The 12611-nt window shown below is 39.4% G+C and overlaps 1 protein-coding gene across 2 annotated transcripts in view; it reads right to left on the bottom strand.

The window, feature by feature from the left end:
• SLC30A9 (solute carrier family 30 member 9) overlaps nucleotides 1-12611 on the bottom strand; it is a 77472-nt gene that overhangs the window by 10018 nt on the left and 54843 nt on the right. For both annotated transcript variants that reach the window (XM_081086550.1, XM_081086549.1), the window contains 2 exons: nucleotides 6705-6834; nucleotides 2964-3077 (listed from right to left, as the gene is read on the bottom strand). In XM_081086550.1, the coding sequence (XP_080942676.1) occupies nucleotides 2964-3077; nucleotides 6705-6834 (244 nt within the window). The remainder of the gene's footprint in view (nucleotides 1-2963; nucleotides 3078-6704; nucleotides 6835-12611) is intronic.

The following is a 12611-nucleotide window of genomic DNA, read 5'->3' on the forward strand; positions in this document are numbered from 1 at the left end:
ATCAATGATTCTCTCTCATCATCAATGTTTCTATTTCTAACCCCCTCTTCTTTCCTCTCTGAAATGAATAAACTATATACTAGAGGCCCAGGGCATGAAATTTGTGCATGGGTAGGGTCTGTAGGCCTGGCCAGCGATCAGAGCTGATCTGTGGGGTGACCGGTGGGGCAATTGGGGGGATCCCCGCTGGCACCTGCCTTGGCTGGCCTGGCACCGCCCGCTCACCAGCCCAGCCCCCCTCCCCCTGCCACTGGTCACCTCCCTCTGCAGGGTGACCAGAGGGATAATCGGGTGGCTCCCGCTGGCACCCGCCTGGGCTAGGCTGGGGGAAGCTCCTGCATTGAGCGTCTGCCCCCTAGTGGTCAGTGCGCGTCATAGCAACCTGTCGTTCCGCCGTTCAATCAATTTGCATATTAAGCTTCTATTACATAGGATTTTTTTTTTAAAAGAGGTTATCCGTTGTCAGTCGTTGGTATCAAAAGAGAATAACACTATCATTTAAAAAGGCATAAGAATACGCTTAAGAGCTGCTTCCTTTCTTCATATTCTTCAACCAAAACAATATATGGCAACATACTGAATGTAGAAACAGATATAGGAATCTAGCTGTCTTTGATTTTTACAAAAGTATGAAACAACTAGAGGCCCAATGCACAAAAATTTGTGCACTCGGGGGTGGGGGACCTCAGCCCAGCCTGTGCCCTCTCGCAGTCTGGGACCCCTCAGAGGATGACCACTTGCTGGCTTAGGCCCGATCCCCTGGGGGGGGATGGCAATCAGAAATCCCTCTGGCAGCCGGTCAGCCCTTGAGGGATGTCCACTTGCCAGCAGGGAGCAGACCTAAGCTGCAGCCAGACATCCTTAGCGCTGCTAAGGAGGCAGGAGAGGCTCCCACCACCACTGCTGTACTGGCAGCCATCAGCCTGGCTTGTGGCTGAACAGAGCTCCCCCTGTGGGAGCGACTGACCACCAGAGGGCAGCTCCTGCATTGAGAGTCTGCCCCCTGGGGGTCAGTGTGTGTCATAGTGACCAGTCATTCCCAGTCTTTCTGCTGTTAGGGTCAGTTTGCATATTACCCTTTTACTATATAGGATAGAGGCCTGGTGCACGGGTGGGGGCTGGCTGGTTTGCTTTGAAGAGTGTCCCGGATCAGGGTGGGGTCCCGCTTGGGTGCCTGGCCAGCCTGGGTGAGGGGCTGATGGCTGTTTGCAGCTGGTCACACCCCCCTTCAGGGTGGGGGTCACCACTGGGGTGCCTGGCCAGCCTGGATGAGGGGCTGAGGGCTGTTTTCAGGCTGGCTGGCAACTGAAGCTCCCAGCCTCTCCTTTTTATCTTTTTTTTTTATTCTGGGATTTATTTACCTTCTATAATTGAAACATTGTTGCTTCAGGAGCTCAGAGCTGGGCCACAGCAGGGGGGGAACCTTGGCTTCCTCCATCACTGGAGCAAGCAAGCCTCATGTTTGCTTCAGCTGCGTGGCTGCTGGCCGCCATCTTTGTTGGCAGGTAATTTGCATATCGCCCTGATTAGCCAATGGGAAGCGTAGCGGAGGTACGGTTAATTACCCTTTTGTCCTTTATTAGATAGGATACCACTGTTCTCGCTAATTTTTTTCATTTTGGAAAACTTACTTTTTGTTAAAATGTTACTTACATTAATATGTAATCAATATATGTTTTTAAATATTTTTCAATTTCTCAGTTTTAATTTATGAATTGGTAAATAACAACAACTATAAACAAACAAAAGCTCTTTGGGTCCTCAGTAATTTTTAAGAATGTAAAATATGTGAGAATTGCTCATGTACAAAGTTCAAAAATTCGGCCTGACAAAGTTTGTGAACTATAATATTAATATTAATAAAATTATCTTAATTGAAGTAATTCTATTAATCTGATCAGATCTGAATTGTAAAAGAAAAGAGAGAAAGCAGTGATATGTTTCCCCTCAATTTTTGCTTTTGTTTCCCTTTAATTTTTAACAAAACTAAAGATTGGCCAACATCAACTGAAAAAAAATGCATGGCCTTCAACAAGCTATGTTAAAGATCATTCACAAGTTTTATTTACTGCAAACAAATAGAACTCAAATGTCAATAAATGACAATCTGAGAACACGGAGAGTTTTTAAGTCTAATCAAGTAATATTTCAGTAAAATAACCAATAGCTTGTTAGGATCTCCAAATGAACAAAACAAACAGAAAATATAACATCAGATGGACTAAAAAAGTAAAATGCATGTGTATGTTTCAGGTCACACGCCATTTTTCCCTAACTTAACAAATTAAAACATTTGACTATTTTAAATACTAAGCAAGCAGTATAGAACAGTGATAGAAGTAAAGAAGTTAGAATTGAGCTCCATAGGTTCAAATCCCAATTACCCTACTTACTTCAACAAATCATCTAATTTTTCCAACCCAATCATTTTCTCACCCAAAGCAACCAATACATTATGGGCTACTGAGAGAATATACTTAAGATGCAATTAGCATAGTGTCTGACATACAGTAAATACTCAAAAAATAAATTATATTATAGTATATTATATTATGTTACTAGTAGCCCAGCCTCTTCCCTGCCCCGCCCAGCTACTCTGATCACTGGCCGGGGGGCGTGCAAAGGTGGCCCCGGTTCTCTGATCACAGACCGGGGGGCAGGGCTCTTGCCTGCCGCCTGGGTTTCCGATCACCGTCAGCGGCAGGCGGCTTCCTCCATCCTTCCCCTTTCGCCTCCCAGCATTGCGCCTACGTATGCAAAATAACTGCCATCTTTGTTGGCGGTTAACCACCATCTTTGTTGGCAGTTAATTTGCATATTGCCCTGATTAGCCTATGGGAAGCGTAGCGAAGGTACGGTCAATTACCATGTTTGTCTATTATTAGATATTATATTATATTATATTATATTATATTATATTATATTACATTACATTATATTATATTATAATGAATATATCTTACTTTTAGTTCCTTCTCAAGTCTATCTACTTCAGCTCCTAAAGTATCAATAATGTTTTCTCCATGTTTAAGCATAAAGATCTCTAGTTCTTCAGGAGTTTTTACTTCTTGAATTTCCTATAAAGAAATGATAGCAGAAAAACAAAAAACAAAAATTTTATAAAATCATAGTAATATGTTGATGATTTCTTTAAAAAAGTTATAACACCATTAAGTTTAATGAAAAATAAAAAACTTTTTCAAGCCAGCTCTGCTCAGGTGGTTGGAGTGACGTCACATATACTAAAAGGTTGTGGTTTCGATCCTGGGTCAGGGAGCTTACGAGAAGGCAACCATTGATGTTTCTCTCTCATATCAATGCTTCTGGGTCTGTCTCTGTCTCTCTGTCTTTCTCCCCTCTTGCCTCTCTCTCTAAAAATCAATAATCATGTCCTCAGGTGAGGATTAAAAAAATAAAAGACAACTTTCAAGCCACAGGCAATAAACAATCTATTTCTGAAAAACTTATGTTCAAGAAAAATTGAGTAAAATGCCACATTAGGTAGCATAGAAATTAGTGGTAAAACAAAACAAAACAAAACAAAAACAAAAACACTATTCAATAAATAGTGCCAGGGCAATTATTTTTCTATAAAGAAAATATTAACTCTCTACCTCAGACCATTAAAAAAAACAAAAACAATTCTAAGTAGATTAAAAACCTAAGAGTAAAAATCAAACTGTAAAACTTTTAGAGCAGCGGTTCTCAACCTGTGGGTTGCGACCCCTTTGGGGGTCGAATGACCCTTTCACAGGGGTCACCTAAGACCATCGGAAAACACATATATAATTACATATGGTTTTTGTGATTAATCACTATGCTTTAATTATGTTCAATTTGTAACAATGAAAATACATCTTGCATATCAGATATTTACATTATAATTTCATAACAGTAGCAAAATTAGTTATGAAGTAGCAACAAAAATAATTTTATGGTTGGGGGGTCACTACAACATGAGGAACTGTATTAAAGGGTCGCGGCATTAGGAAGGTTGAGAACCACTGTTTTAGAGAATAAAAAAAGTATGTTTATGATAACGGGATAAAAAGGATTACTTGGGCAAGATTATAAAACACACAGAGAAGATTATAAGTTTGACATTGAAATTAAAAACCACATTAAGTCTTTTGTACAACAAAGTGGTAAATCACAAACTAGAAAAAGATATTTGCATATACTCAATTGAGAAAGAATTACAATCAAGCATATTAAAAATAAAATGTTTACAAATCTGTCAGAATAAGAGAAATTAACTAAAAAAAGAAACAAGTAGAGGGAATCCCAATGATCAATGAATTTCAATGTTTATTAACTTTACAACTACCAGGGAAATATAAATTAAAAACAAGATACTATTTCACACCTACCATAATGACAAAAATTTCAAAACACTGACAATACAATCTAGTAAGAATGTGAAGCAACAAATTTGATAAACTAATAGGAAATTAAATGGACCCACTTTGGAGAAAAGTTTGCCAATATCTAGAGAAGTTGAAGATATGTTCACCCAAAGGCCCACCTACTTTTAGCTATATATTACCCTAAAGAAATTCTTATACATGTGAACAAGGAAACATGTATGAGAATATCACTAAAGCACTGTTTCTAATAGCTTAACATGAGAAACAATATAAATGTCCACTAGAGACTGGGTAAATAAATTTCAGATACTCATATAATGGAATATTATACAGCAGGCCAATGCTCTATCCCCTCAGCCAAACCAGTTAGAGCGTCTTTTAAACTACTCTTAATAAAAGAAACAATGGATTCTGGAGGCATAGAGAACTAAATTCATGTGACCCCATATATGGCTCTCCAATTTTAGGCAAGTTTCTTAATCTCGCTGTGTCTTTATTTGCCTATATATAAAAATGAAAATATAATTTCTTTTGTTTAAACTTTATTTTTTGTTAATCCTCACCTCAGAATATTTTTTCTGTTAATTTTTAGAGAGTGGAAGAATGGCAGGGGGGGAGGGGGGAGACATCAATGTGAGAGAGACACTGCGATCGGTTGCCTCCTGCCCACACCTGACCACTGGGGCCAGGAGATTAAACCTGCAACCCAGGTACGTGCCCTTGATGGGAAATCGAACCACTGAGCCACACCAGCCAGGACAAAAATATTATTTCTTTACCTCACAGGGTTGTTAAAAGTACATTAGGTAATGTATATAAAATTAGAGGCCCGGTGCACGAAAATTCGTGCATGGGGGGTTGTCCCTCAGCCCAGCCTATCACCTCTCACAGTCTGGGAGCCCTCAGGGGATGTCCTACTGACGGCTCCTCTGTGGGAAGCGACCAGGCTGATCAGGGGAAGGCACTGCCCCCATCACCCCGCTGCTGCTGCCACTGCCGGCCGCCACAGCTGCCAAGGTGTTTTCATCAACATGGACTCCAGTCCCTTCACCACAAAAAAATGACAACTTTCTTTAGGCATTTTCAAGATATCTTTTTCATAGGATATCACATTTCTCTCTTTTTTTTATCCTCACCTGAGGATATTTTTCCATTGATTTTTAGAGACTGTGGAAGAGGTAAAGACAGAGAGAAACATCAATGTGAGAGGGACACCTCGATTGGTTGCCTCCTGCATGAGCCCTGATCTGGGCCCCGGCCAGGGAGAAGCCTGCAACCTAGGTACATGCCCTTGACCAGAATCAAACCTGGACCCTGCGGTCCACAGGCTGAGGCTCTATCCACTGAGCCAAACCAGCTAGGGCAGGATATGACATTTCTTAGCCCCTCCAGCAGCGGACCTTCGTTTTGTCTTCCAGTAGTGAGGTGGAAAAACCATACATCACTTTCTTAGATTCTTATTACCCAAGTTACCAAGAACACTGTGAGTGGTGTACCAGGAGCTTAGCCAATGAGCGGTCAGAAAAGGTGTTTCCTCTGCAGCTCATGTGCAGAGGTGGGACTGCTGGCATGCCATGGATGGCAGGCCCTCTCCTCTCTGGGCCTGCTCTCAGCCACATCGGCTGCAGGCGGGGGCAGGCCCGCCCTCTCCTCTCCAGGACTGTCCTTGGCTGTGGAGGATGCGGGCAGGACCGACCCCACCTTCCCCTCTCCAGGCCTGCCCTTGGCCGTGGTGGCTGCGGGCAGGCCCAGCCTCTTCTCTCCGGGCAGCGGCCTGTGCCATCCATGGCTTGCCTCATTGCGCAGCAGTCCCTTCCCACCCACCTGCGTGCGCAGCCTCCTCCTGAGCAGTCGTGACTGTTATGGCGTCCCGGCTAATTTGCATATTACCCCTTTATATATGTAGATGCCTGGCAAGCACTTTATACGTTTGCACTTCTCTCTCCTCTAGTCCACTTTATAGTAAATAAAAGGATCTCTGTCAAATTTTGAAACCCTAAGAAGTTGAAAGCTAAAGTGACTTTATGAGCTATAAAAAAAAAGTTTTATTTTAGCCCTGGCCAAGGTAGCTCAGTTTATTGGGCGTCATCTGTGCACTGAAAGGCTGCTGGTTTAATTCGCGGTCAGGGCACATGCCCAGGTTGCAGGCTCAATCCCCATAGGAGGTGTGCAGGAGGCAGCCCATCAGTGTTTCACTCTCACATCAATGTTTCTCTCTCTGTCCCTCTCTTGTTTTCTGTCTCAAAAAACCTTTTTTAAAAGATTTATTTCATTTACTTAAAAAGTAACTTTTTAAACCATTGGCTTTATAAGAAAACAATAAATACATACACTTACCTGTAGCATTTGGTCAAAATCTTGTTTTTCCAAATATGATCTTGTAACAACTCGTCCATCAAAATCTACTTCTGCCTTAAATCTTACTTTACCTAGTCCCAAATCTGTGGCTTTAACATCATGAATTGCCCTGCAATCAATAACAATGGTTACAAATGGTTACACGTATGTACATTTTAATGGCACATACATAGTCTAGAATTATTTTTTCCACCAGTGATGAAAATGGACTAAGATGGCTTTCAGAGTGCTTACCATTACGTGCACCTATCATTTTCCAAACAAATGTCCACTTAGCTATTTTTACATAATGCCAAAGATGTAAACGTAATAAACATTATTTAATGGTAATCTGAATATAAATTATAAAGTTGATAGATTTTTAATAATCAACTCTAAATTACTTTCCTATAATCTGGTCATTCTATCTCATAGTCCCTTTTTTCTTTTTTAAATAGCTTTTTAAAATATATATATATTTTTATTCATTTCAGAAACAAAGGGAGAGGGAGACAGAGATAGAAACAAAGGGAGAGGGAGAGAGAGAATCACTGACTGGCTGCCTCCTGCATGGCCCCTACTGGGGATCGAGCCCGCAACCCGGGCATGTGCCTTGACAGGAATCGAACCTGGGCCTGTCAGTATGCAGGCCAACGCTCTGAGCCAAACCAGGTAGGGCTAAATAACTTCTTTAAAAGTTTTCAAACAACGCTCTAAAGTACTCTATTAGAACAGCTTAGTCATAAATACCTAATGAAACAGATATAACAAACTGAGTCAACACATATGTAAAATGCCTAAAGTTATCAATTCCATGGCAGACATTTATTGAATGGCTTTTACAAAGTAGGTATGATGGTATTTTTATTTTACAGATGATAAAACAGCCCCACAGAGGCACATGTGACTTGTTCAAGGTAATTCAACCAGTCAAGAGCAGAGCCAGGACTCACCCATATCTTCAGATAGCCAAACCCAGTGGTCTTTCCAGTATACCATTTTGCCTCCCAGAAAGAGAAGCTCAAACATAACTGTGTTTCATCCTTTCTGCCCTTACCCTCTGGAATCAATCTTCCCCACCAAAAGAACTATTGAGAAATTATTTTCTTTCTATGATCATCACTATAACATCTATACAGGATATATAAGAGAATAAGAAAACACTGAATCCTAGGGACATAGAGAGCTATTGGGAAAACAAGTCTAAATGAGACTACAAGTACTCTTAAAACATTTGACTCTAATTTGAGTAATCTTGAGCAAGTTACTAAATACTGAGTCTGAAATTCTTATCTATATAAAGAAACATATTTATTAACTATCTAGGATAAAAATAAGAATAATTAATATTACCCTGGCTGGTGTGGCTCAGTTTGTTGGGTGTCATTCCATGCATCGAAAGGTTGCCTGTTCAATTCCCGGTCAAGGGCACATGCCTGGGTTTTAGGCTCAATCTCTGGTAGGGGGTGTGCAGGAGACAGCCAATCGATGTTTCTTTCACTCTCAAATTGATATTTCTCTTTCCCACTCCCTTCCTCTCTCTCTAAAAATCAATAAATTATTCTTTTAAAAAAGGAATTAATATTGATAAAGTCATATGTTTCCAAGTTGAAATAAAACTTATCCAGATTGTCAAGAGGCTATACAATTTATTCTTTTTAAAAAAGCATATCTACCTCAGTCCTTACAAAATATTAATAAATTTGAATATTTGGCTAATACACGAGTAGCAGCTAATGAAAACATTCTAATACACACTTTCCTTGTGTTCTTATATAAAACTAAGCTGTCATAGGTAGTACCTGTCATGGCTCCATATGATCCCTGCCTCCTGTTTTTCAAGCCTCTCTTCTTGAATATGAGCTAGACCTAGTGACTTGCTCCTATCCAACAGAGCATGGCAAAGTGATGAGATGTTATTTCATCACTTTTATCTTGTTTACCCTCAGTCTCTATTGCCTTCTCAGCTTGTATACTTTGATTAATCAAGCTGCCATGTTGGAGAAGACCACATGGCAAAACAATTAATCTTATTAATAACTGAGTAAGCTTAGAAGCAGATCCATCCTCAGAAGATGACTATTGTCCCAGCTAACACCTTAATGACAGTCTGTGAGAAATCCTGAAGTAGAGGACCTAGGTAAACCATGGCCAGATTCCTGACCCACAGAAACTGTGAGGTAATAAATGTTGTTTTAAGTCACTGAATTTTGGGGTATTTTGTCACATAGCAATAGATAACTAATATATTATCTAAAAACTATATAGACTTTCTGGATTATCAGCATTTATTTTTTCCAACAATTTAATATACAGATCTTCACTCTTGCAGAAAAGTTCAAATTTGCCAGCCAGTCTTTCCACTTATAGCTCTTTTTTTACACTTTAATTATAAATATATGCAAAATTATAAACATGTATGTACCTAACAACAAGGTACTAAAATACATAAATAACTGACAGAAATAAATGGAGAAATAGGCAATTCAACAATAACAGCCGGAGTCTTCTAATATTCTACTTGCAGTAATGGAAAGACTAGTAGGTGTACCAGTTAATAATGTAGATTTTTTTTTTCAACAGATGGAGTTACACATATGTTGATATATATGCGATTTGATATGTATGCTATTTTGTTGTATTGACAGCAAGCTTTAAAACTTCATATGGCCCTAACCGGTTTGGCTCAGTGGATAGAGCGTCGATCTGTGGACTGAAGGGTCCCAGGTTTGATTCCGGTCAAGGGCATGTACCTTAGCTGCGGGCACATCCCCAGTAGAGGGTGTGCAGGAGGCAGCTGATCGATGTCTCTCTCTCATCAATGCGTTGATGGTAAAACGTCCAGAATGGGCCAGAGATGCGGCAAAGTAATTTTGCTTCATGATAAGGCACCATCACACACTTCAAAACCAGTTAAAGACACGTTAAAAGATCTTGCCTGGGAAGTATTAACCCACCCGCCGTATTCGCCAGACCTTGCTCCTTCAGATTACCACTTGTTCTGATCGATGGCACACACACTTTCTGAGCAGCACTTCAAAACATACGAATAAGTGGAAAATTGGGTCTCTGAATGGTTTGCCTCAAAACAAGAAAAGTTCTATTGGGACGGTATCCACAAATTACCTGGAAGATGGGGGAAATGTGTAGCTAGCGATGGACATTACTTTGAATAAAGCACTTTTGATGTTTCTCTTGAAATTATCGTGTTTTCTTTGATTACAAAATCTGCCATTATTAACCAGTACACCTAGTAACTAGACAATAAGATTAACTAGAAAATAGAAGACTTAAACACTATAAATGAATTAAATCTAACAGACATCTATACAACATTATCCAAGATAGAGCATATGCTACGTCATAAGCCAGTAAATTTAAAGAACATGTTCTCAGACCAAAATGAAATAAAGTAAGAAATCAATAACACACAGACATCTGGGAAACTCACAAATACATGGAAATTAAGACACTTATAAATCACCAATGCTAAAGAAGAAATCAAAAGTGAGATTAGAAAATTATTTGAAATGATTGAAAATGAAGCCACAAAATACCAAAATTTATAGGATGCAGCAAAAGTAGAGCTTGGAAGGAAATTTATAACTGTAAAAGCTTATCTTAAGAAGAAAGACAGCAAATCAAAACTTAACCTACCATGATAAGAAATTTGGAAAAAGAGCAAACTAAACCTAAAGCAAGCAGAAAAAAGAAAATAATATAGATTAGAGCAAAAATTCATGAAATAGAAAATAGAAAAATAACAGAAAATGAATTCAACCAAAAGATGGTTTTCTAAAAAGATCAACAAATTGACAAACCTTTAGTTAGACCAACCAAGAAAAACGAGAGAAGACTCAAATTACTAGAATCAGCATTGAAAGGAGAGACACTGCTACTAAACCTAAAGAAATAAAAGAACTACAAAGAAATACTATGAACTGTTTTTAGATAACTCAGAAGTAGTGGACAAATTCTTAGACACAAAGTACCAGAACTGACTCAAGAAGAAAAAGACAATCTGAAAAGATGTATAACAAGTAGAGATAGAATTAGTAATAAAAAAAAAACTAGTCACACAGAAAAGCCCATGCCCAGATGGCATCACTGCTGAATTCTACCAAACATTTAAAGAAGAAATACTACCAATTCTTCACAAACTCTTCCAAAGAATATAAGAAAAGGAAACATTCCCTAACTTATTCTATAAGGTATTACCTTGATACCAAAATCAAAGATATCACAAGGAAAAGACATTAATATGGATTTTCTTACATTAAGTTACTAAGCCTAATACTTATTTTAAGAATGCTCAACTTCTTTTTTTTAATATATTTTTATTGATTTCAGAGAGGAAGGGAGAGGGAGAGAGAGATTGAAACATCAATGATGAGAGTGACTTTGGGTGGTGGGCACATGGCCTGTATACAGATTTTGTAAATTAGTAACCCACACACGTAACCTGTATGTTCATGGAAACTAATGTCACCCCAATAAAATTTAAAATAAGGAAGAAGAAAAAACACATCAATGATGAGAGAGAATCATTGATTGCCTGCCTCCTGCACGCCCCCTATTGGGGATCAAGCCCACAACCCAAGCATGTGCCCTTGACCGGAATTGAACTTGGGACCCTTTAGTCCACAGAATGCTCAACTTCTGCTCTAGCTAGTTTGGCTCAGTAGATAGTGTTGGCACGAGGGCTGAAGGGTTCCAGGTTCAATCCAGGTCAAGGGCACATTCCTTGGTTCAGGCTTGATCCCCAGCCCTGGTCAGGGTGCTTGCAGGAGGCAACCAAGGGAGTGTCACTCTCACATTGATGTTTCTTTCTCTCTTTCTCTCCCCCTCCCTTCCACTCTTTCTAAAAATCAATGAAAAAATAGCTTCAGGTGAGAATTAACAACAACAAAAAGAATGCCCAATTTCTAATCTTGATCCATCTAGGAAACTATTTTTCAAGATTAAACATACAGGGCTTAATCACTCATTTGTTTTACCAATTCAGACATATAAGCCATTCTTAAAAGATTTAACTCAAAGAGTTTAATTATAACCCAGAAGAAAAATACACTCTTATTTTAAAGTTTAAAATTGGAATTTTAAAGGATTGTTCCTTCCACTTCACTCTGAAATCACACTGTGGCTGAATTTCACTGAAAAATACTATTAGAACTCTGTATCTCGCTCTAGCTAGTTTGGCTCAGGGGACAGAGTGTTGGCCTGAAGACTGAAGGGTCCCAAGACTGATTCCGGTCAAGGGCACATGCCCAGGTTGTGGACTCAATCCCCAGTAGGGGTCATGCAGGAGGCAGCTGATCAATGAGTCTCTCTCATCATTGATGTTTCTATCTCTCTCTCCCTCTCCCTTCCTCTCTGAAATCAATAAAAATATATTTAAAAAAAAAATAGAACTCTGTATCTGATTCTCTCCCGTCTTTGTTCTTTATTCTTATACTAGTGGCCCAATGCACAAAAATTCGTGCAAGAGTAGGCCTTCCTTCCCCTGGCTGCTGGCACCAGCTTTCCTCTGGCACCCAGGACCCAGGCTTCCCTCCTCCGGCTGCCAGCAGGCATCCAGGACCCTGGGCAAGCTTCGCCTGGGCCGGCCACAGGCACCTGGGACCCCGGGTGGCTTGGCCCAGGCCCTGGCTTAGTTAGGAAGGACATCCAGAATGATGTCCAGAAGACATCTGGTCTGTCTGGTCTAATTAGCATATTACCCTTTTATTAGTATAGATAATTTAAAAGATAAAGATTATAAGGAAAAACTTAAAATAAACTAAAATAAGTTTATTTTTGAAGAGAATATAAATTATTTTAAATTTGGTAATCACTTCCCCATGATTAAAAATCTTCTTAAATTTAGTATATTCAATTTATAATACAAATATAAGGCAAATATAAATA

This window comes from Myotis nattereri, assembly GCF_964212035.1.
Source record: "Myotis nattereri genome assembly, chromosome: 1".
Lineage (NCBI taxonomy): Eukaryota > Metazoa > Chordata > Mammalia > Chiroptera > Vespertilionidae > Myotis > Myotis nattereri.